The sequence below is a fragment of the Oncorhynchus keta genome, chromosome 28 (assembly GCF_023373465.1).
Source record: "Oncorhynchus keta strain PuntledgeMale-10-30-2019 chromosome 28, Oket_V2, whole genome shotgun sequence".
Taxonomy (NCBI): domain Eukaryota; kingdom Metazoa; phylum Chordata; class Actinopteri; order Salmoniformes; family Salmonidae; genus Oncorhynchus; species Oncorhynchus keta.
The window spans coordinates 31879394-31906458 of NC_068448.1; the positions used below are offsets into that span (position 1 = coordinate 31879394).

The 27065-nt window shown below is 42.9% G+C and overlaps 1 protein-coding gene across 50 annotated transcripts in view; it reads right to left on the reverse strand.

The window, feature by feature from the left end:
* Positions 1-3659: 3659 nt before the first annotated feature.
* Positions 3660-27065, reverse strand: part of LOC118361031 (kelch domain-containing protein 8B) — a 155984-nt gene continuing 132578 nt past the window's right edge. The window contains exons 6-10 of one of the 50 annotated variants that reach the window (XM_052482762.1): positions 22353-22454; positions 9991-11148; positions 9869-9897; positions 9722-9837; positions 3660-9690 (exon numbers count right to left, since the gene is read on the reverse strand). In XM_052482762.1, the coding sequence (XP_052338722.1) occupies positions 10952-11148; positions 22353-22454 (299 nt within the window). In that variant the 3' untranslated portion in view covers positions 3660-9690; positions 9722-9837; positions 9869-9897; positions 9991-10951. Of the gene's footprint in view, positions 9960-9990; positions 11149-22352; positions 22455-27065 lie in introns of all 50 variants that reach the window. The other 49 variants (XM_052482802.1, XM_052482799.1, XM_052482788.1 and 46 more) reach the window with 49 other exon arrangements.

The window sequence follows — 27065 nt, forward strand, 5'->3', positions numbered from 1 at the left end:
GTAACTAAGAGCAGAGTTCAGGGCTTGGGATTCAAAATCAAATCAAATCAATCAAATTATATTTGTCACATGCTTCTTAAAAACAGGTGCAGACTAGTGGGCCCTTCCCAACAATGCAGTGATTTTTTTTTTAAATGGAGAACTAGTCTAAATAATTTAGGTAAGAAAACAAGGAATAAATAGACAATAAGCAACGATAACTTGGTTATATACACAGGGTACCTGTACTGAGTCGACATGAGGTAGATATGTACATATAGGTAGGGCCAGATAATAAACAGTAACGAGCTATTTAGCCGTCTTATAGCTTGAGGGTAGAAGCTGGAGTCTTTGAAAAGTTGTAGGGCCTTCCTCTGACACCGCCTGGTATAGAGGTCCTTGTTTACAGGGAGCTCGGCACCAGTGACGTACTGGGTTGTACGCGCTATCCTCTGTAGCGCCTTGCAGTTGGATGCCAAGCAGTGATGTAGCCAGTCAAGATGCTCTCATGGAGCAGCTGTAGAACTTTTTGAGGATCTGAGGACTCAAGTCTTTTCAGCATCCTGAGGGGGAAGAGGCATTTTTGTGCCCTCTTCACGACTGTGTTGCCGTTTGTGTGGACCATGATTGTTCTGGGTAGGGAGCTGCCTAATTGGCCCTTGACTTCATGGGAGTTTCCCCTACCAAGTTCACTGCCAAGAGGCATCACATTAAAGACAACATTTAGGGTTTTATTCATTGATATTATGATGTACAATGAAGAAACTGTGTAGCTGGAAACAGGGACATTGGCAACAGATTATTTACATGGGCTAATCTCATGCTAAATAGAGTACCACAGTGGAAACATACAATACTTCCCTGTCATAATTCAGTATTTGGAATTCTACGTTACACACTGTTCCGTTGAACATGATGACATACCATTTACAGTGAAATGGTCAAAATAAGGAAATTCATTTAGAAAACTCGTGGACCGTGGAGCCATACATTAACATCATTATAACAAGAAGGAAACCACTTCCATTCTCACCATAGGAGCAGAAAACTTGAGTAACGTTTTAACTGTTTTGTACCACCTGGCTCATCTATAATGAACAAGGTCAAATGTTCACACATTTTTATACACCTCTGCGAACCAGACATTGAACTACACACTGCAGATGAGGCACCTGGTTGCTGCCTGCATGTGAAAGTAAGAGAAAACAACTGACAGAAATAATGGCACACACAACCAATGGAATCAGACATCAAGTCAAAATATTTTATTATAGAATTCATATATTCGAGGCATTACCTCACATTTATAGGCACTGAACTACTGTACTGGAGTCACTGCCACAACTCCACAACTGCCTGTGTACTGTATCACATTACTTTTACAATGTTTGACTGTACAAGTGAACACAATCAGAAACAACCACAGGATTCCATCCAGGCATCTCTCTGTCAGACCAGAGCTCTGTCAAAACGCCTGGCACTCTCTTCTGCACATTGATCCACAAATCAGGCTATTAGTAAACTTGTTTCCTCATTCAGTTTCTGGTGCTACAGAACATGATGCTGCCCAGCCATCAGGCATCATCTGGGGGAAGTGATCAGCTCTGTCAGGTCTGGCTGACTAAATGGCACCTCTCTTCTGGCTGGGTTATTATGAGGTCTGGGTATCAATATTTCCCTGTTGAAATATAACCTAATCAAACTAACTGTTTGGGCTGATGATCACCTCACCTCACGTTATAGGAGTATAACAGTTCCTGCTGATTGTCAGTTAAAACATGGAAGATGCCACACACAACAGATAAGTCATGGGAGTGTCCTATTAGGATGTGGATTATTTGTATTCGTTTTCAGGAGAATTGAGGTTCAGCAACAGACTTCATATTGGCACAGCTGTTCCTCTCCTCATCCATACTGTACCATGTATAGGAATCTCCTTCTCCAGATGTGGATGTGCTGTGACATAATTAGTGTGTGTGTATAACCAAAGCAAACTCATCTGGCTTCATGGCTTCAAACATCAACCTGAAATTAAAAGAATTGTGACAGGCTTTCGTTCCCATTTGAACCCCTCTGTGATATTCAGACACATATTGTAGCCTCCCTCGTTGAGACAGGAGTCAAGACACACAGACACTTGATACAGTCAGAGATCATCAGCTAACACCATCACCGTGGTTACGCACCATGGAAACACGTCACAGCACAGCATCATAGAGAGATAACAGGCCTGTGTCAACACGACAGGGCAACACCACCACAAACCTGACTCTGTACAGCTCAACCCACACAACACAAATAAACATCTGTAGAAGAAGCACTGTGGGGATAAAACAACAGAGATAACATAAATGATTTAAATACTCATTTCTTTTGGAAGGAAAAGCAACAATACTTGACTCACTATAACACAGTAATGCTACTCGTGGGTGTGACACAGTGACGGTTGCCTAGACACCACATGGTCACAGTGAACCGCACAAAAACAGAGGCTTTGATGGTGAAAATAAGACACAGTTCTGAAATGATTTCTATCAATCAAATTTAAGTATGTTCGGAAATATGTAGTGTATGGACTCATCATACACTATTTTATCCCATGAAGAGAAGGCAGAGAGACATGTTATAAAACCTGACTGAGCCTAATAGACTGCTTAAGGAGATCAGTACTACAAAGAAAGCAAATGGGAAGAGTAAATGTACTGAATGCTCTACAAAACCAGCAGCGATGTGATTACAGTACAGAACTAGAGTAAACAACAGTTTACACTGTTGAGTCATATGTCTCGTCAGCGCCAGTGGAGCACATCTGAAAATGGATTTTTACCTCGGAAATTATATTCAGAACGACAGAGAAGCCCCATAGAATGCCTTGAGGGTGTGTGAGCACTGTCTAAACTGAACTGTACTCAAGAGCTAAGAAACCAGGGTTTATTTTCTGCAGAGGCCCCCTACAAACTGCTAATGAATACAGCATTCTCTCCACTGATGAAAATCTATTTACGTATATACATATGTGTTATATCCATAATTGTATGGTTGTGCCACTAACCCTGCTGAGTCACCCCCTAACTAGCCACAGCCCCAGCCCTCCTTACCAGCCCCAGCCCTCCTTACCAGCCCCAGCTCTCCTTACCAGCCCCAGCCCTCCTTACCAGCCCCAGCCCTCCTTACCAGCCCCAGCTCTCCTTACCAGCCCCAGCCCTCCTTACCAGCCCCAGCCCTCCTTACCAGCCCCAGCTCTCCTTACCAGCCCCAGCCCTCCTTACCAGCCCCAGCCCTCCTTACCAGCCCCAGCCCTCCTTACCAGCCCCAGCCCTCCTTACCAGCCCCAGCCCTCCTTACCAGCCCCAGCCCTCCTTACCAGCCCCAGCCCTCCTTACCAGCCCCAGCCCTCCTTACCAGCCCCAGCCCTCCTTACCAGCCCCAGCCCTCCTTACCAGCCCCAGCTCTCCTTACCAGCCCCAGCCCTCCTTACCAGCCCCAGCCCTCCTTACCAGCCCCAGCCCTCCTTACCAGCCCCAGCCCTCCTTACCAGCCCCAGCTCTCCTTACCAGCCCCAGCCCTCCTTACCAACCACAGCCCCAGCCCTACTAACCAGCCACAGCCCTCCTTACCAACCACAGCCCCAGCCCTACTAACCAGCCACAGCCCTACTAACCAGCCACAGCCCCAGCCCTACTAACCAGCCACAGCCCCAGCCCTCCTTACCAACCACAGCCCTCCTTACCAACCACAGCCCCAGCCCTACTAACCAGCCACAGCCCTACTAACCAGCCACAGCCCCAGCCCTACTAACCAGCCACAGCCCCAGCCCTCCAGCCCGTAATTTAGCACATCAAGCGTCTGCGCAACAGGAGAAGCTGATAAACACATTAATGAATAAAGTCATGAACCAGGTGATTATTTTATTGTAATGTTAATTTTTGTTCCTGTTTGTGAGAAACATTTTGTACTCAGGGCATCATTGGTAAAGAGACCCTGGTCTCAATTGTGCTACACTGAATAAATAAAAGTCAATAAGACAACCAGAGAGAGCAGAAGCCACAGCCTGAACAGGTGTAGGAGACAGTTGGGCCAGCTTAGGTTAGGATGACATCCTAAATAAAATAAAAACTCATGATCCATAAAATGTGGGGTTGTACATAGGTGGCCAAGGAAAGTGTATCATGTGTATCAATAAACGTGTATCAATAAAATACATACTAAAAAATATATTTTTAAGAGAAGCAAATGTGAACTCCACCCTCTGTCCTCTAATACTAGCTCTAAAACCACTCCTGCTCTCTCTATTTCTTATCTGGTCCTTGAGAAGGCTGAACAAGGAAGGTATTTTTACAGAAGGGCTCAGGAAAATGCAGCACAGTCTTTCTATTAAAGGGACATTTTACCACTGCTCTTTCACTGTACATGTCCATTGGGAGTCCCGAAGGGCGACGCACAATTGGCCCAGCGTCGTCCGGGTTTGGCCCGGGGTAGGCCGTCATTGTAAATAAGAATTTGTTCTTAACTGACTTGCCTAGTTAAATAAAGGTTATTAAAATAAAATGTATATGTTATTAACATAATGTGTCATAAAAATGTTTTTACTTCCTCACTACATGCAAAAGCGAGTGTTTCTGCATCTCACCGGAAGAAACAGGCCATCTACATTTCCTGGTTGTAAGTAAACCACAATATCCAGAATTCATAGCGAATTCATATCAGAACGTACTACCACCCCTGTCGAGGTGGATCCAGTTGAGGATGGGTGTCAGCAGGTAGCTAATGTTACTCACTGAACAAGCCACTCGGTCATAGAACATCAGCTTGAGAATAACTATTTATTTTAGTTTCAACAAAAACAACTGTAAAGTTCTGTCATGGTGTGGTGCTCAGTACCTGGATGTGCAAACAACAAGCAAGAACAGTATGATGGGGTAACATTGCATTGGTTACCTTACTAAAGAAGTCAAGCAGAGGTAGCGTAGCTAACCCAGATACAGTAGCTAGCGAACTACATTTGTTTCTAGCTAGCTAGCTTTCATAATATGCTGGCTAGATTTCCCAAAGCAAATCAATGTAATTAGCCAGCTGCTATGTATATGGCGATGTGATTTGTTACTTTGCAAGCTAACGTTACATTAGCAAGCTAACTACCGCAGAGGCTAACATGACTAGCCTTTGTGTTCCCGTTCAACATATGCAGCGGCATCAACATCAAGCTCAGCACCAGGTACAAGTGTAAGTCACCTTTTCCTTCCATGACTCCATGAGCAAAATAATTAACTGGAGCTTGGGATAAACATGGTCTGTGTCTAGTTGTCATAGTTGGTTTGTTTATAAGTAGGCAACAACATTATCTATCTTATCTATACATTATCTATTAACATGAGGGGGATAGGGGGATATAGTACCTTGTTCGAGTGTGTAGTGATGGGGACAAAGTAGTGAAATGTTGGCTAATCACTGACTAGTGTGCGTTCTAAAGACTCATCCTGCTGCTGATGATCTTGACACCAGCTTTAGTAGTACAGATCCTGTAGACCCATTGGATAAGAGCTTTCAGCCGTGAACATGATTAAGCTCAACTTCATCTGACTCGGAAGAGGAAAAGACTGCACGGGTCTGGCAAGAGCTCATGAAGTTCTGTCAGACCAGCTGCCATTGCCCAACACAAGGTTTACCAGATTAAGAACATTCAGGACCCTGCCTGGAACATTCAACCAACACAACATCCATATTCAGTTAGAGTGATGTTGAGTATAATATAGAATGCCTAGTATGCTCACAACTGCATTGTGATATAGATATCGCTAGCTCTTGTACAGTAGATAAACTCAGCAAAAAAAGAAAAATCCCCTCACTAACTGTGTTTATTTTCAACAACTTAACATGTGTAAATATATGTATGAACATGACAAGATTCAACAACTGAGAGAAACTGAACAAGTTCCACAGACATGGGACTAACAGAAATTGAAAAATGTGTCCCTGAACAAAGGGGGGTCACAATCAAAAGTAACAGTCAGTATCTGGTGTGGCCACCAGCTGCATTAAGTACTGCAGTGCATCTCCTCCTCATGGACTGCACCAGATTTGCCAGTTCTTGCTGTGTGATGTTACCCCACTCTTCCACCAAGGCACCTGCAAGTTACCGGACATTTCTGGGGGGGAATGGCCCTCACCCTCCAATCCAACAGGTCCCAGACATGCTCAATGGGATTGAGATCCGGGCTCTTCGCTGGCCATGGAAGAACCCTGACATTCCTGTCTTGCAGGAAATCACACACAGAACGAGCAGTATAGCTGGTGGCATTGTCATGCTGGAGGGTCATGTCAGGATGAGCCTGCAGGAAGGGTTCCACATGAGGAAGGAGGATGTCTTCCCTGTAACTCACAGCGTTGATATTGCCTGCAATGACAGCAAGCTCAGTCCAATGATGCTGTGACACACCGCCCCAGACCATGACGGAACCTCCACCTCCAAATTGATCCCGCTCCAGAGTACAGGCTCGGGTGTAACGCTCATTCCTTCGACGATAAACGCACATCCGAAAATCATCCCCGGTGAGACAAAATTGCGACTCGTCAGCGAAGAGCACTTTTTGCCAGTCCTGTCTGGGGTTGATGTCTGGTGAGGACATACAACGGGCCTACAAGCCCTCAATCCAGCCTCTCTTAGCCAATTGCGGACAGTCTGAGCACCTATGGAGGGATTGCACGTTCCTGGAATAACTCAGGTAGTTGTTGCCATTTTTTATTTAACATTTTTTACCTAGGCAAGTCCGTTAAGAACAAATTCTTATTTACAATGAAGGCCTAGGAACAGTGGGTTAACTGCCTTGTTTAGGGGCAGAACGACAGATTTTGTTTTACCTTGTCAGCTTGGGGATTTGATCTAGAAACCTTTCGGTTACTGGCCCAACACTCTAACCACTAGGCTACCTGCCACCATCCTGTACCTGTCCCGCAGGTGTGATATTCGGATGTACCGATCCTGTGCAGGTGTTGTTACACGTGGTCTGCCACTGCGAGGATGATCAGCTGTCCGTCCTGTCTCCCTGTAGCGCTGTCTTAGGCTTCTCACAGTAGGGACATTGCAATTTATTGCCCCGGCCACATCTGCAGTCTTCAAGCCTCCTTGCAGCATGCCTAAGGCACGTTCACACAGATGAGCAGGGACCCCGGGCATCTTTCTTTTGGTGTTTTTCAGGAAAGGCCAGTAGAAAGGCCTCTTTAGTGTCCTAAGTTTTCAATTTTCATAACTGTGACCTTAATTGCCTACCGTCTGTAAGCTGTTAGTGTCTTAACGACTATTCCATAGGTGCATGTTCATTAATTGTTTATGCTTCATTGAACAAGCATGGGAAACAGTGTTTAAACCCTTTACAATGAAGATCTGTGAAGTTATTCTGATTTTTACAAATTATCTTTGAAAGACAGGGTCCTGAAAAAGGGACCCTTTTGATCAAATGTTTTATATAATCTTTTTTACATGAGTACTGACAAGTGACTAAATAATTCCAGCTGCATCAGAAACCAATAAATTGTAAGACTTCTGGATCAATTCATTATGATATTCATTCCATGTATTTGGAAGTAACTAGCTATAATCTCACTGCTAAAAAAAAGTATGCAGGGAGTTGCTGCATCATTTCAACTATAATTTGTTTAGAATTAAACATGTTTTAATAAAACAATAGAATAGTCTGTCAATGTGGCAAATAAGTAGACATGGCTTTAATTCCAGACAAAGTTTAATTGCTCTGGAGACCAAGGTGAGTTTACACAGCAGTATGCAGGAACAGTTATGGCAATGTACTGTATGACATTTATACAGTAGACGAAAAATATACTACTAACACCTATAATAAATACTACAGTTCTACAATGGGAATACTTGCATATGGCCTGTTTGGGAGATGCAGTGAGGTGTTCACTTTGATACAAGGGGAGATTGTTGTTATGGACCTTACAAATAAGTTGCTGACTCAAGAGGAGAGTGTATCTAACATACTGTCCGCTGTGTGAGGGATAAATTGCTAATATAGCTCCAACAACACATGCAGGCAAGGGGATTCAGTGCCCTCTGCCTAGCTTCTCCCATGTAGAACAAACTCCCAGAATAATATGTAGGCCACCAAGAGGTATTGTCTGTAAGAGAATGACAAAAACGCTATTAGACTTTCATGGGCAATTGTTGTGTACTGTCTGTATTCCTACTGAAGCAGCACGATGCAGAATATTTCCCATCTCACAGGCGCACATTAGCTAGCTACATTAGGCTACAGTACATTTTGGGTATAGCAAACAGAGCTAGTTAGCTTAACTTGGCTTGTGGTATTAGTAAGCCCTGTTATGGCCGAATCGATCACAAAAATATACTGTGCGGGACAACGATCACAAAATTATACTGTACTGAAAAATACTGCCTCATGTGAAAAGATAACTTAGCTAGATACCGACAGCAAAATAACTTACTTGTTTGTCATTTGCCCTCCCGGTCCAGCTGGTCTAGGCTGCCTCCGCCAGTTGATCTTGAAGTTTCTGAGGAACGTCTCAGACACACCAAAACCCATGTGAGTCGAACCTTCAATGGTCTGTCACATACACATGATCCATGGACTCTGCAGTGACCTCCTCCAGCAAGAGAATTTGTTGCAGCACAGACATTCCTCTTCTGCTGGCATGGCTGGACAGCACCCGCATAGGTGCCACCAGTCGGAGTCTGACCGTGGCTCCCCATCGTTGCTTGCTGGTCTCGCAATTCTTGTTCTCGCTGTCTCAACTCGACTTCAGTGTATTCCGGCTCAAATGAATAGGGCAGTATGTCCCTGTGTTAGTATGTAAAAGAACGTCAAAACTTTCGTCGTCAAGCTCTTCTTGGAAAGCGGAATTTTCAGAAGCAGCCATTGTAATTATTTAGCCATCGTGGATAGACAGTGCATGGTAACATAGCTCCCATTAACGTGTAGAAACTAGTACCGGTGCCATTTTGAAAAGCAAAGTAGGGCTCCTGTCAGGCTGTAGTCTTTACAAAGCCAGGGAAAATTAGTCAGCCGAGGTATCCTGCAATGTCGTGGCAGATAGGAACATCGTTGAGACCAGTCCAATGGCTCTATTGAACAAGGCCAACCATATCTACTCGCTGCTAGCATGTATGTGTAATTAGCAAAACACAAAGGCCACAATAATTGCTACAAAACATGACTCCGTTCATTTTTAGATCAGACAGTAGTCAAATAAAACAAAATACTGCTATGGTGCATAATTATGTCTGAAACACCTCTCATCACTCATAATTATGTCTGAAACACCTCATCACTCATAATTATGTCTGAAACACCTCTCATCACTCATAATTATGTCTGAAACACCTCTCATCACTCATAATTATGTCTGAAACACCTCATCACTCATAATTATGTCTGAAACACCTCATCACTCAATTATGTCTGAAACACCTCTCATCACTCATAATTATGTCTGAAACACCTCATCACTCAATTATGTCTGAAACACCTCATCACTCATAATTATGTCTGAAACACCTCATCACTCATAATTATGTCTGAAACACCTCATCACTCATAATTATGTCTGAAACACCTCATCACTCATAATTATGTCTGAAACACCTCTCATCACTCATAATTATGTCTGAAACACCTCTCATCACTCATAATTATGTCTGAAACACCTCATCACTCATAATTATGTCTGAAACACCTCTCATCACTCATAATTATGTCTGAAACACCTCATCACTCATAATTATGTCTGAAACACCTCATCACTCAATTATGTCTGAAACACCTCTCATCACTCATAATTATGTCTGAAACACCTCATCACTCATAATTATGTCTGAAACACCTCTCATCACTCATAATTATGTCTGAAACACCTCATCACTCATAATTATGTCTGAAACACCTCTCATCACTCATAATTATGTCTGAAACACCTCTCATCACTCATAATTATGTCTGAAACACCTCTCATCAGTCATAATTATGTCTGAAACACCTCATCACTCATAATTATGTCTGAAACACCTCTCATCACTCATAATTATGTCTGAAACACCTCTCATCACTCATAATTATGTCTGAAACACCTCATCACTCATAATTATGCAGGGGTGTTTTTCCAGTTCCCAAATATTGTCTAGCGGTGAAGTTTCCATTTACGATTTTCTATTTAAAAACACACTTCCCAATTTCTCTCTCTTTCGCTCTCTCTTTCCGTTGCTCTCTTTTTAAGCCACCACCGAAGGATTATCTGAAATAAACACACTTTCTGAACATGCACTTTGTCCTGCCTTCTGTTCCTTTCATCTGTCGTTCATTGCAAAGCTCGAGGTAAAATATATACGTATATTTTTCTATTAAAAAGGGAAATGTTGCTTAGTGCCAAAGCACTCTTGTCTCTGGATGCTACAGTGCAGGGATTGGCCTGGCCATTCTAGAGGTGGTATTCATGGTGTGTGGGATTTAAACATCATGTGTATAGCTGTGCTATATTCACACACACCTGGCTGTGAAGGTACCAAAACACAGACAAATACCCCAATGTTATATCCTACTTTATCCTATCTACTTTAAGGTGATAGAAAAGTGTTTTAACAAGCCAATGCAGCCTGACTGTTGTAGTGAAACAGATATGGCCCGTAGTTCCTTTAGTTTCCAGAAAAGTACCCTGCTTTTTTCCAGAAAAATGCTGTACTGTTCAAAGGCGTCTTTTGTGTAGCGTGTGTATGCGTCTGTGGTGTTGTTTTTTGCTTATTTATTTGACTCGTCTTATGCCTCTAAAGATGTAGAAAAGTATTTGTTTCTCCATTGAAAGAAACAGGTGTCAGGGTCACTGTCCTTGATCCTGCCCACCAACTGCAAGGTTCAAAGGCAAAAACAAAGTCTGTATGAGTGTCCATCACCTGCACACATTGAATTTGCTTGCATTGAGTCCTTCGTCTGTCTCTGTGTACGTGTCACACAGTCTCTCTGAGACAAAGAGCCTCCACGGCGTTGCTGGGTCCCTGGGCCACGCCCCCAATGAGAAACAGCATGTTGGGGGTCTGCAGGGGTGAACAGGAGCAGCGAGGACTGGGCATGGGGGCAGCGTACTCCCAACTCCGCTTCACAGGATTGTAGCTCTCAACCGACGATAGGGGCGACGGCTGGTTACCTGGACACACACACACACACACACACACACACACACACACACACACACACACACACACACACACACACACACACACACACACACACACACACACACACACACACACACACACACACACACACACACACACACACACACACACACACACACACCGATGAGATCATGAACACCAATTTACAAATGGTTTGCCCCCTAAAATAAAGGACACAGATGGATCTTCCCTGAAAAATAACAGCTATTCCCTTCTTAACATGAAAATGTGACCGTCAATATTTTACAGTTGAGCTAACATTATAGAAAGAGCAGTAGAACACAGGATTGAAGCTTCACAAATAGCTCTGTGTTCGTCAGTGCCTGGCGTAATAGAGGAGCACAAAAGCATGTCCGGTGTGTATCCCCCTCACAGCCACATCATTAGTGTGCCTCCAAGCTACTCCATCACTCTGACCTGTCTGGGGCCAGGACTGCTGCACCCCCCCACAAATGTCACATTGACGCGCACACACAACAGGAGACAGGCAGACCTGTTCATCACTCTCTCTCTCTCTCACACACACACACACACACACACACACACACACACACACACACACACACACACACACACACACACACACACACACACACACACACACACACACACACACACACACACACACACACCAGAGAAGGAGCTATAGGAGCACAGTTTCATTGTAATGGCTGGAATGGGATACATGGAGGGAAGTCTAACATGTAGAGCTTGGTCCTCTGACATACACACATGATCAAACTAACACAACTATACTACCTACTGTTGAACAATGTGAAACACACTCAACCTATTTCACTCTGTCACACATGAGCACACACACAAACACACTTCCGGGATTACACACAAAAACTTAAAAAAGAGAAATAGGCAGGTAAGTGCTATTCTAAATAAAGGCATTTTTAATTCCACCCTCCAGTAAGGTTATATACTCAATGATAAGACAGAAATTGATGATAAAACAAACGTGTCTAAGACTAGGGTCCTGGGGGATAGCTGTGTTGTCGTCTTGAACTGGGGGGGTCCGTCTGTCTAGTTTAGCAATGGGATCTGCCTCAGTCTCTGAGCCACAGGTGGAATTATGCAGCATGTTGCATCCATCCAGATGGCTGGGGGAGTAGACTGTAAAAAAAACATGTACATGCACTAGGAGAGATTGGAAGAAGCAAATTAAAACTTGAACTAAAAAAAACAAAGCACATACAGTGCCTAGTGAAAGTCTACAAACCCCTTGAACAGTTGTCACATTTCGATGCCTTACAATGTCATCTAAAATGGGATTACATTAGAATTTCCCCCAACAGATCTATACAGCCTTCTCCACTATGAAAGTGAAAGAAAAAGTACATCACATTTTCTAAATGAATAAAGAATTAAAAACAATATGTCTTCACACCCCAAGAGTTAATATTTAGTGGAAGCACCTTTGGCAGCAATTACAGCTGTAAATACTTGTGACTCTTAGGGCAACATATCGCCATTGTTTTTGTCAAAATTGCTCATGCTCAGTAAATTTGGTTGGGAAGTATTGATGGACAACAATATTCAAACATAATTTGCTCTCACACACACGCAGTAATATGCACATACATTTATACTGACTAAACACATACACCCACTCACATACAATCATCATATACGCTGCTGCTACTCCGTTTATCATATATCCTGATGCCTAGTCACCTTACATATCTACCTCTATCACTCCAGTATCCCTGCACATGGTAAATATGGTACTGGAACTGACCCTGTATATAGATAGTATGCTTAATTACTTCATATTCTATTCAACACAACAATGGGCCTCAGGACCTCAGAATGATCTGTTACTGATCGAACGTTACAGCTGGTTTAGTAACCGCATCAACAACATTTTCTGTAACCTTTTAAAAACAACTGCCATTTTGACCACTATCCCCAACAAGTCAGACAAAAACTTAGAGCATATGAAATCTTCCTCTAATTTTCAAATCTGAAAACAGAACAGGAATAGCTTCTACCAATCAAGAGGTAGAGCTGTTTTAGTAACCCATCAACTGCTTTCATTAACCTTTTCACCATGTGTGTTCCGCCTCCTAATTAATTCACATAGAAGTAGACCATTTCACTGTTGAGGACAACTTGAGGCTTGATTGTACCAGACAAGCACCTCTCCAGTGTTTCCCCAGATCAAGTATGCAGACATTTGCGCAGTCTAGCACGAACTGAGGTACATTTTCTGGCTGGTGCTCGCATTGCCTTCATTGTTGTTTTCCTTACAAATGATAACTTTGGACATGTGTGCATTCCAATCAGTCCCTTATTTTCTGTAAACCGTGTGGTCGTTTCTACTGTAGCATATCGTATGTATGTATGTATGGAGCATTGTGTATTCACTGTTTTATTCACGTTTTCAGGTTCTGGTGACAAATCATGCATTCTAATTCTTGCATAGATTGTAATGATGTTTTTTTTAAGGTTGTACTGATTATGATGAGCTAATGCTAAGCCATCTGCCAGCTGTGTGTGTGGCACCATGTTGCTGACATTATACAATGCATTTTGGGTGTCATGTAAACATTTGTCAGACCAAAGATGTTAACTTAATTAAGTGAATGACGTTTCACTCATCTTTCGAGTAAACTTCCGGAAGTGAATGATCGTAGACGACACACCCCTTTCAACATGCATACCGCAAACAGACCAAACGTATCTTTGGTTGACGCGAAAAAATAATAAAAATAGTGGCGTACCCAAATTACCCATCGTCTGATTAATTTAGATTTTTAGAAAGTGCTTTACTCAATTATTTTGATGAATGGTGAGCTCGCCTGTGATGTGATGAATTGTAAATAGTCATTTCTATTAGCTAATTTATATTGTGGTTTCTGTCAGCCAAGAGTTAGCTAAATATGACTGCTTTTGTTACATCAGTCTTTCCTCAGTTAGCGCTAGGACAAATGTAGCCTACATTTTCCGGTTTGGATGATTGTGTTATGTTGTCTCTACTTCTATGAATGTCTGAAAACTGCATCCCAAAATACACTGGTCACATTCAGGACATAACTTTGGAAGGACTGTGTTTGTGCAAAATGTTTCTGTGAAAAAAGCAGTGGCCATCTCAAATGCTCACTGTTGCGTCAATTGAAACTGGACATTCTAAATAAGCATTCTAATCACACCAGTTTGCGCCTATGCTGCAGGGGCCACTGTAGAATAATCACACCCGTTTGTTGGTATGTGGCAAAGGGTTAAATAAGTCTTGTCAGAAGCTAGCAGATTCATTACTTACCAACAACAACAGCTAATTACAATACAACTACATCATGTTTTGAAGTTCACATACCTTGCTTTGTTTAACAACACTGTCGTGATTTGACTTTAACATTAATCTGAAGACTGTTATTTCTCTAATTAACTATGTTTAATTGTGACAAAGTTATATTAATAATGTAACAATTAACTAATTAGGATCTGGGGCACCACGAGAGCAGTTCTTTAAAAAGTGTTACCATCTCCCGAATTAAACTCTAAGGGTGGGTTGCACCAAGATGAATGAACTCTTAAACTGGGTTAAATCAAAGTTTATCGATTAATCTTGTTGGACCAAATTTTAAACCTAGTTTAAAATTATTCCTAGTTAAATTAAATCCTTCCTCTCATCTAAATTTAGTTTTCACTTTAAACCTAGATTCATTTTTAAGCCTATTGCTCAATGGTTCTACGCAACTGGATGTTTCCAGATGGTGGATGGGGGCCATTTTGGACTCCACAAGTCAACCGTCTGCAAGATTGTAGTCAGGGTCCAGTGCTATTGCCAGTCTGAAGAATCAGTACATAAGGTTCAAGCCTACAGAGGATACAGCAGCTGGATTTTACAGGAGAGCTAGATTCCCAGGTGTACTAGGGGCAATAGACTATGCACACATTCCTAATCCCAACCCTGGAATGGAGAACTATTCCATAATCGGAAAGGTTACTGCTCAATCAACGTGCAGGCTGTCTGTTATGACAAAGGTCAGCTCACCAACATCGTAGCTAGATTGTCAGGGTCCACCCATGACAGCAGAATCTTTTGGATAATAGTCGTCTGTGTGCAATGCTGGAACAAGGGGCCTAGTAGGTGACAAATATCAATTGTCTTGGTGACAATGGATATGCCTGTAGTGGGTACCTTATGACCCCCCTTTTAAACCCACAGACACAGAAGAGAGAGCATACAACACCTCTCATATCCTGGCAAGAGGTCTCAGAGAGAGTTTTTGGAGTGTGAAAAAAATAATGATTCCCTTACCTAAAGGAGGGGCTCTGCACGAAGATGGACACTACACTGACAATCATTATTGCAGTGCCGGTTCTGTGTAACTTTGGCAGTAGACAAGGAGACAAGCTACCCGAGGAGGCTGAGGAGGATCTACCTGAGGAGAATGTAGAAGATGGCCAGGTGCAACATGCTGAGGGAAGAACCATCCGAGCATTCTGTACTAACAATAGCAATCAAGCACCCAAGTAAACTTGCTAGCTACTTCCAAACACAAATGAGAGAACAGCTGAACATTACTCGCCCTAGCAAAGCTGGTTAGGCTGTTTTCTTACCCAGAGCGTTGGTTTCTGCAACTGTGCTGTCAGATTGTCCATTTGTAAATTCAGAGCGTTTCGCTCTCAGAGCACACACTGGGCGATGTGCGCTCACAACGCTAGCTAGCTAGACAATAAACCATAATCCCAACTCATGATGTTACTACCCTGCATGAATCTGCTATCCAACCAGCTATCCAACCAGGTTCAATGTTAGCTAGCTAACATTAGGCTATAGCTAGCCAAGAAAATGGCTCTGAGATACGAATAATAAGATCAAACATGTAACATTAGCTAGCGAGCCAGCCAGTTAACGTTAGCTAGCTAACAGTACACTTTAACTTGAAAGGAAAAGACTATTTCAAAATTAAAAACGTGTAATATCTGAAAATGTAGCTTGCTAGACTATCTTACCCATATACATCATGGATGGATGCGTCTCCTATCGGATGCCATGGTTGCCCTTAGTTTGAAGATGTAATCCGGAGACAGGTGTTTTTTTCCCATCTCCTTAGCTACCACACTCGAATTCCACTGATTTCAAAACTCATTCCTCCAGAAAGTGGAGCACAACACTTTTACTACACGATACATTAAAAAAAGCTGTGTTAGACAGGATTACCTACACATACTGACCAGCTCAAATAGACAGAAGCGTGCTATATGGCAGACCAATCCAAAATCTTCTCTCAGCATATCCAGGCCACTCATTATCTCAGCCAATCATGGCTAACAGGAAGGTTGCTGGCTTTAACTGTGGCTAAACCAACTAGGCTTGTAATTTAACAATTGTATTTGTATTTACAGATGGCATAAAAGTTTGTTAAGGCACATGGCAAAAAAACACATTTAGATTTAAAAAAATCTAGTTTATGTTCAAACGGCTCTCATGTGAAGTCGTGACCCACGACATACGCCGTTTCCTGAAACTGGTCACAAATAACACTGTTCTATAGATCACCTCTGACCATTCCCCACGTTCTATACTAGAAATATTGTTCCAGTATTTGCTTTTGAACGTGTTAGAGTTTCAGCGGGAAAAAGGTCTTGAGACAAAGCACATTCCTTTGGTGAATCTGGAGAGCGCAGGCCTGGATCTTCTCCCTTGATTTACAACAGGAAGTGATTTGTTACTAGTTCTTTCCTTCCCCCTCTACGGGTGAGGGGGGGTCTGATTGAAGTTATTCATTGCAAACCTGATCTGACCTATTTGGATTCTCATGGACAGTCATAACAACACTATAATGAATCTAGCAAAAAAGAGTTCTGGGTCGGAGTGCAGTATTGATTTAGCTTCATAGCACACACATTTGTTGGCATGTTTCTCACACTGGCTTTAGCCATGGAGGGAGCAAGCCTGCCATAGCTACACGATTTGTGAATCTATTTCGAACCGAACAGCTTGAGCGACAGATAAAATGGCTTTGAATACAATTTCAGCTAATAAGGAGAGTTATCTACCAAAATAACTACATTATGGCATGACCTGGAACGATACAGAGAAGATTTCTAATGCTTCCCAGGTCTGGACGACCTGGAACAATACAGGGAACATTTCTAATGCTTCCCAGGTCTGGACGACCTGGAACGATACAGAGAAGATTTCTAATGCTTCCCAGGTCTGGACGACCTGGAACAATACAGGGAAGATTTCTAATGCTTCCCAGGTCTGGACGACCTGGAACAATACAGAGAAGATTTCTAATGCTTCCCAGGTCTGGACGACCTGGAACGATACAGAGAAGATTTCTAATACTTCCCAGGTCTGGACGACCTGGAACGATACAGAGAAGATTTCTAATACTGTCCTTCTCAGGATCGTGGACCGTGCTCTAAATAACTGGCTATTTTGACTGTCTGTAAAGAGAAGGGTGGACAGTACGTTGATCCTGCTGCTCTAATTGGATCGAGCGAAGAGGTCTCCCTTCACTCACTTCCTATTTCACCCGATCACTTCTCATCAAACTTATTTCAGTTCTCACAACCAACTATCGTGGTTTAGACACTGAAAACAAAGACCGACCACAACTAATGACCTCAACCACAAAACCACTGACCGCTACTGACCACAACCACAACAACTGAACTAAACACCGACCTACCAAAACTACTGACCAAACATCTACTGAACTACAAAACGAATGACCACAACCACACAACTACTGACCACTACTGACTACAGCTACTGACCACACAACTACAATTACACAACTACAACTACAACTACTGAACCACACAAGTACCTACCAAAACTACTGATCAAACCACAAAACTACTGACCAAAACTACTGACCACAAAACTATTGAATCACACAACTTGGGACCACAACAGCACAAATACTGACCACAACAACTGACCACACAACTACTGACCACATCCATACTGTAGGGCCCAAAGAACCTGCAACACAACTACTTACCACAACTACTGATCTGGTTTGCACTAGCTCTAGTCCAGCTCTGGTCCTGGGCGTAGTTAATTAGCTCGGGTTCGCACTAGCTCTGGTCTGGCTTTGGTCTGAAATGTACATTATACAGTGGCAAGAAAAAGTATGTGAACCCTTTGGAATTACCAGGATTTCTGCAAAATTGGTCATCAAATTTGATCTGATCTTCATCTACGTCACAACAATAGACAAGCATAGTCTGCTGAAATTAATAACACAGAAATGATTGTATTTTTCTATATTATATTGAATGCATCATTTAAACATTCACAGTGTAGGTTGGGAAAGTATGTGAACCTCTAGGCTAATGACTTCTCCAAAAGCTCATTGGAGTCAGGAGTCAGCTAACCTGGAGTCCAATCAATGAGAACAGATTGGAGATGTTGGTTAGAGCTGCCTTGCCCTATAAAACACACCATTTTAGTTTGTTATTCACAAGAAACATTGGCTGACGTGAACCATGCCTTGAACAAAATATTAAGAATTGTTGATTTGCATAAACCTGGAAAGGGCTACAAAAGTATCTCTAAAATCCTTGATGTTCATCAGTCCACGATAAGACAAACTGTCTATAAATGGAGAAAGTTCAGCACTGTCGCTAATCCCCCTAGGAGTGGCCGTCCCGCAAAGACTGCAAGTGCCCAGCGCAGAATGCGCAGAATGCTCAATGAGGTTAAGAAGAATCCTAGAGTGTCAGCTAAAGACTTACAGAAATCTCTGGAACATGCTAACATCTCTGTTGACGAGTCTACGATACACTAAACAAGAATGGTGTTCATGGGAGGACAACACGGAAGAAGCCACTGCTGTCCAAAAAAAAACATTGCTGCACATTAAAGTTTGCAAAAATGCAACTGGATGTTCCACAGCGCATCTGGCAAAATATTCTGTGGACAGATGAAACTACAGTTTGGAAGGAACATACAACACTATGTGTGGAGAAAAAAAGGCACAGCACAGCACACCAACATCAAAACCTCATCCCAACTGCAAAGTATGGTGGAGAGATTATCATGGTTTGGGGCTGCTTTGCTGCCTCGGGGCCTGAACAGCTCTCTATCACCAGAAAAATGAATGCCCAAGTTTATCAAGACATTTTGCAGGAGAATGTCAGGCTATCTGTCCGTCAATTGAAGCTCAGATGTTGGGAGATGCAACAGGACAACAACCCAAAACACAGAAGTAAATTAAAAACAACAAGCTTCAACAGAAGAAAATATGCCTTCCGGAGTGGCCCAGTCAGAGTCCTGACCTCAACCCGATTGAGATGCTATGGCATGACCTCAACAGTGCAGTTCACACCAGAGACCAAGAATTTTGCTGAACTGAAACAGTTCTATAAAGAGGAATGGTCCAAAATTCCTCCTGACCATTGTGCAGGTCTGATCCGCAACTACAGAAAGCATTTGGTTGAGGTTATTACTGCAAAAGGAGGGTCAACCAGTAATTAAATCCAAGGGTTTACAAACTTTTCCCACCCTGCACTATGAATGTTTACACAACGTGTTCAATAAAAACATGAAACGTATAATTGTTTGTGTGTTATCAGTTTAAGCACTGTATTTGTCCATTGTTGTGGCCTAGATGAAGACAGATGACCAATTTATGCAGAAATCCAGGTATTTACAAAGGGTTCACATACTTTTTCTTGCCACTGTAGCTACTTAAATTACCATATAATAACAACCAACAATAATTGTAATTCTTGAAGCGTTCACAACTTTCACATGTTCAGTGTATCTTATCCTATCAGCCAACCAATCAATTCATATTTTCATCTACCTACTTTTTCAACTGGTGACATGAATAAGGGATCATAGCTTTCACCTGGTCAGTCTATGTCATGGAAAAAGCAGTTGTTCTCAATGTTTGTTACACTTAGTGTATATCCTCCACAATCACACATCTTATTCTCCCTCCACCACACACACAGCAATCTCTCATATCTTTAGGAGGGTCAGTCAAAGTGAGTTCTCTCCTCAAGCCTCAGGATTTGGGCTCCTATCCGTGACATTATACGCCACCAGCTGCTGCTAAGTTTTTCTGGTTTCCATGGAGACACTCAATGAGCTGCAGATGATATGGACTGGTCGGTGGGGGTTAGGCTACTGTTGTTCTCATAATTTCTGGGGAGAACAAAGTGCCGAGCTGAATCGTCTTTTCATGGTAATCAGAGTACTGCTCAGACCTGCTCTTTTTTTTATCTTCACAGGAACACACTCCGCCATAGCACTGTGCGGGAAGGACCGCTCCTCCGCTCTTCTCGGGGCTCAAAGCTTCCTGTCACGCCTTTGATTTCCTAACACCTAACCTATATCTCCCCCTCTCTGCTACTAGATGTTTGTTTTCCTGAGGGGGATGTTTTTAATAAATTGGATTTGACCACGTATTCTGTTCTGTGTAAAATGGACCAAGATCATTTTGAAAAAAGTTTTCATTTTAGTCTTTTAGCAGACACTCTTATCCAGTGAGCAATTAGGGTTAAGTGCCTTGCTCAAGGGCATATTGACAGATTTTTCACCTAGTCGGCTCAGGGATTCAAACCAGCAACCTTTCAGTTGCTGGCCCAACACTCTTCATCGCTAGGCTACCTACCACCATATTTGGATTGGCCTAAGCAGCATGGGGGTTCTAGCAGAAGGGGATTAGGAACATTAGGACCACTTGCCTACAATAGATTTTAGGGCAGAACTGGACAACGGCACAAAGAAATGTGAGGTCACCGACCTAAAAGCAGCTAAAGAGGGTTAAGCTTCGGTGACTAAATATCACGCCTGAAATAAGCAAATGTCTGAAATGACCAAAAGACATTTAAATCATTAGACCTCTTAGGATTTGTTAGGATATGTATGTGTGTACACGAGTGACATTCTATTGGGCTGTGCACATAATTGCATATCATCCAACTTCACACAGCCATCTCTTCAAAGTTAATTCAAATATTCTCTAATCATAATATTCATGCATATATCAATGTGTCTTCTATATGTGATAAGGGGAGAGAGTGACAGTGAGGGGCGGTCAAGAGAGAAATTAAAACATTTGAGAGAAAAGGGGAAGATACTCAGAATTGTTTGGGAGATAGATTAAGAGAGAATACAGAGATGGAGCCGCCTTCTCCAGCTTTTCAATGGCAATCTGATGTCACCCTGAAAAGCAGCCCTTTGGCTTCCACACATCCAACACTATGAATAATAAATAATTATTTATTATTATTATTTATATAAATAGGTGCTTCATCCAGCCTCAAAAGAAAAAGACAGAGACAATTCTCCCAGCTGGCTGTTAAACTAGGAGCAGATCCCTCATTTACCAGCTTTTGACAAAAGTCAGAGGAAGGGAAATATGCCATATAACATATGTGAATCAGAATCCAAAAACATCCTTCTTGGATTAAAATGATCATGCCCAGACTGTTGACATTTCTGAGTGTAACATTTCCTAATTCGTTCTCTCCTCCAGTCTCTCTGTACCAGCCCCCCTTGCTCAAACTGTATTCTCTCTCTCTGCATCCACTCTTCCCTGTGTCTTTCCTCTCTCTACATCTCTCACTCAAACTCAATGTCCCTCCCTCTCTACCTCTTGCACAAAGACAGTGGGAGCAGTTCTTATGACAGATTCTAAGCTCGCTTCATTGTCTCCTTAAGCTGTGACATGGAGACCCAAATGAACAAATACATTAACCAAATTACACAGAATGTGTACAAAGACAGAGAATAGAATGAATTCCCACACTGTCTCATTATGAGGTAAACTCTGCTCTATATCCTACTGAGCCACGGCTATAACTGTAAACTGCTTACAATCACGCAGTGGAGGAAACCCTAACCCTCTGATTACTCATTCTAAACATGATTAATTGGTTTTTTTCACAGTATATTTATGATGCAATTCAATCAAGGGGAAAATTAGAAAGCAATGGGAACTTCATTTGCCTAAATTAACATGATTACTTCTCATGGTGTGACTGTCACACTGTGTTACTAAGATTAATGCGCAGGTGTTTTCTTTGTTCACATGAACTAGACCTTGAGGTTGTTTTAGTGTTAGGACCTGACCTTGTTGTTGTTAGTGCTGTAAGTGGTGTTGTTATTTGTCAGGGTCAAGTAGTTTATTGGTTCTGGGGTATTTTGCAACCCAAGCATCCATTTGGGCAGTAAAGTGCTCACCTAGTCCACCAGCAACGATGACCCTTCCACCGAGACATCCGGCCACAAAGTCTGCTCTCTTAACCCTCATCCTGGAGGTTCGGGTTGGTTTGATCCAGATACCTGCAACACACAGGGGTCAGAGGACAAAGGTCAGAGAGGAGACTAACATCAAACTCTGTTTGACATAAATATTCCAAAATCCCTTTCCAAGCATCATTCACTACATGTATCCAACATACATATCTATTACAAAGCAGATGGTTGACCTATTTACAGTGTGGGGGAAACCAGCACCGCTACTCTAAATCTATATCTGTTTTATGTCTTTCTCTCCTCTCTAACCCGCTCTCCTTGCCCTCTACTCTGCCTGGGTCTTACTCACCACCTCAGTGTTTCCATCATTCCCTGACACTCACTTAATATGCCATACCCTCTCTATTTGCCCCAAAATCTTTCCTCCCTCTGCCCCCGTCTAGCTCATCCTTTCCTCTCTCTCTCTCTCTCTATCCTCGTTCTCTCCATTTCTCACTCTCTGCCCCATTTTATCTCACCCTCCTCTCTGATCTCTCCCTCTCTTTCAGGTAGATAATGTAGATGAAGACAAACGATACTATAGATAGGGAGGCTGCCTATGCTAAGCCTGGGGGAGCTCCATGAATCACTCAGCGCAAAGAGGCCGTCCCAGGTGCACTCTGCTCTGGCTACGTCTGGCGACATGTCTGCCCCACAGCAGATTACATTTTCTAAATTTGGGACAGCGTGCCCTCATTCCCTCTCCACCCTCCCCTTTTCCTCCTCTCTCCTGCACTGCCGGCTAAAAGCCTGACTTCAAGCGCTCAATCTTCTCTCCGTGCCAGGTCTGTCCAGTCAGGGAGAGGACAGCACTGTTCAGGTGGATGAGACATCATTCAGTGGTTTAGTCACAGCAGCAAAGTCTGTGACCTCAGGCAACTCCTGAACTTTCCCTGATAGCTCAGCAGCTCACAATAGGAGGCAAAGAGAAAACCCAACACCTCTCTATGTGACAAATCAAGCTCTCTGTATGTGAGAGACCAGAACACTCCAAGGTCCAGACAACTCAAATGACTGCTACCAGAGTGTATGCAGCCCAATCATAACTGTCATAAAAAAAAGTGATATAATTATACAAAAACACTGGATTTGGAATAATAGACAGGAAATGTGTCACTAATGTTATTATATCCCAGAATGTACAGTTCAGATTCTTTCCCTCTAAAGCCATTGCTCCAAAGCACACCCTGTGAGCTTAGAACAGACACTGTTGTTGCGAATTTGTGTTCTCCAAAACGAATTGAACACTCTTAATGAGCCTTCAACACTTGGAGGAGTAGCCAACAAAAAGAACTTGGAGGTCAATAAAGGATGATACTAAGGTAGGGAGCGAGGAGGGTAGGAATAAGGGAAGAGGTAGATAACAAGAGAGAGACCAAGAGAGAGACCATGGGTCGCATTGATGAGGGAGGAAGAGAGAAGGAGAAATATGCACTGAGTGTACAAAACATTAGGAACACCTTCCTAATATTGAGTTGCACCCCGTTGCCCTCAGAACAGCCTCAGTTCGTCAGGGCGTGGACTCGACAATGCGTCAAAAACATTCCACCGGGATGCTGGCCCATGTTGACTCCAACGCTTCCCACATTTGTGTCAAGTTGGATGGATGTCCTTTATGTGGTGGACCATTCTTGATACACACGGGAAACTGCTGGGCGTGAAAAACCCAGCAGCATTGCAGTTCTTGACACAGTCAAACCGGTGCGCCTGGCACCGACTACCATACCATGTTCAAAGGCACTTAAATCTTTTGTCTTTCCCATTCACCCTCTGAATAGCGCACATACACAATCCATGTCTCAATTGTCTCAAGTCTTTAAAATCCTTCTTTAACCTCTTTCCTCCCCTTCATGTACACTGATTGAAGTGGATTTAACAAGTGACATCAATAAGGGATCATAGCTTCACCTGGATTCACCTGCTCAGTCTACAATACATCACCAAAAGTATGTGGACGCCCGTCTATGTCATGGAAAGGGCAGGTGTTCCTAATGTTATGTTACACTCAGCGTGTTTTTAGGGAGGGATAAATTGCCACATGCAGAGAAAGACACACGCATGAACACACAAACGCACACACACGTGTACCAGTCAAAAGTTTTAGAACACCTACTCATTCTAGGGTTTCTTTATTTTGAATATTTTCTACATTGTAGAATAGTAGTGAAGACATGAAACTGAAACCTTGAGATGAAACTGAAAATAAACTTTTGACTGGTAGTGCACACTATCTACAACCTTCACCTCCTCTTGGTTGGATCCATCACGTCTCTAGTGCGCACGCACGCACACACACACTGGCTGTACAGTCTAATGGAAGAGGGCAGTCACCGAGTGGCCAGAGCAATTTCCACCACAGAGGGGGTGAAGCAGAGGGGCCAGAGCCTCAATAATAGATAAGCTCATTGGGACAGATTGGTTTTTCAGCACAGGCAAATGGAGGCAAGATAACATGTAAAAATAGACAGAGGGAAAAAAGTGAGGCAGTTTAGGAAGCAGGCACAACTTCCCCTGCTATCTGCAGATAAATTGCCATGGCCATTTCTTCTCCCACACAGTGTTTCTGTGCCCAGGGCTCTCTTAGAAGATCTGTCTGCCGCTCTACTGCTCCTCTACTGTTATGATGTATAGGATGATAGCTACAGCACAGAGGCTGGCCAAGGACATACTGGAACTATCTGCCAGTGGACTCGGTCTCTGTTTAAAACTTACTGACACACATTGATGGTTTGAGGTTCTAATTCAATCAAGTACAGGCTCCTTGTTGGTTTGACAATCTTAAGCCCTGAGACTTTGTTGCTGGTGTGTTGTTGCCTTATATATATATATAGTGGGGCAAAAAAGTATTTAGTGATAATCTCCCTCGATCTGGGGCTCCACGCAAGATCTCACCCTGTGGGGTCAAAATGATCACAAGAACAGTGAGCAAAACTCCCAGAACCACACGGGGGGACCTAGTGAATGACCTGCAGAGAGCTGGAACCAAAGTAACAAAGCCTACCATCAGTAACACACTACGCCGCCAGGGACTCAAATTCTGCAGTGCCAGACGTGTCCCCCTGCTTAGGCCAGTACATGTCCAGGCCCGTCTGAAGTTTGCTAGAGAGCATTTGGATGATCCAGAAGAAGATTGGGAGAATGTCATATGGTCAGATGAAACCAAAATAAAACTTTTTGGTAAAAACTCAACTCGTCGTGTTTGGAGGACAAAGAATGCTGAGTTGCATCCAAAGAACACCATACCTACTGTGAAGCATGGGGGTGGAAACATCATGTTTTTCTGCAAAGGGACCAGGACGACTGATCCGTGTAAAGGAAAGAATGAATGGGGCCATGTATCGTGAGATTGAGTGAAAACCTCCTTCCATCAGCAAGGGCATTGAAGATGAAACGTGGCTGGGTCTTTCAGCATGACAATGATCCCAAACACACCGCCCGGTCAACGAAGGAGTGGCTTCGTAAGGAGCATTTCAAGGTCCGGGAGTGGCCTAGCCAGTCTCCAGATCTCAATCCCATAGAAAATCTTTGGAGGGAGTTGAAAGTCTGTGTTGCCCAACAACAGCCCCAAAACATCACTGCTCTAGAGGAGATCTGCATGAAGAAATGGGCCAAAATACCAGCAAGAGTGTGTGAAAACCTTGTGAGGACTTAAAGATAACGTTTGACCTCTGTCATTGCCAACAAAGGGTATATAACAAAGTATTGAGATAAATAAGTATTTGGTCAATAATAAAAGTTTTCCACCATAATTTGCAAATAAATTCATTAAAAAAATCCTACAATGTGATTTTCTGGATTTTTTTTTTCATTTTGTCCGTCATAGTTGAAGTGTACCTATCGCTCCAACTTCCGGGTTGGAGCGAGCGGTCGCATCGGCACTTCGCTCCGCAGGTAGTATAACTTTTTCATTACATTTCATTACATTTCATTATAGTACAACGGTTTGATTTGTCTAATCTTCTTAGCTAGCTACATAGCCTAGTCTTCACTTCACCAGCTAGCCAGCTAGCAAACGCCCACCGATTAGCAGCACTGTTACACTCAACTGAACGACTTGATTAGTGTAGTGTTAGCAAGCTACATAGCTGTCTTTGCTGTCTTCGTATCCTAGATAATTGTGTAGTTTAGAGTGTGTAGTCTTGGAGTGATTATCTTAATTTACCGAGGTTAGCTAGCCAGCTATTTGTCGTCCTTAACGTAGGAGACTCTGCTAGCTAGCTAACAGCTAACAGCTAACAGCTAGCCAACGTCTACTGAATAGAACTCAACAACCCGGTCGCATTCACAGGTAGTATCACATTTTCATTTCATTTCATTACAGTACAACGGTTTGATTTGTTTGATCGTAGCTAGCTACATAGCTAACAACGCAGCCACTGCCAGCTAGCCTACTTCAGCAGTACTGTATCATTTAATCATTTTAGTCAATAAGATTCTTGCTACGTAAGCTTAACTTTCTGAACATTCGAGACGTGTAGTCCACTTGTCATTCCAATCTCCTTTGCATTAGCGTAGCCTCTTCTGTAGCCTGTCAACTATGTGTCTGTCTATCCCTGTTCTCTCCTCTCTGCACAGACCATACAAACGCTCCACACCGCGTGGCCGCGCCCGCCCTAATCTGGTGGTCCCAGCGCGCACGACCCACGTGGAGTTCCAGGT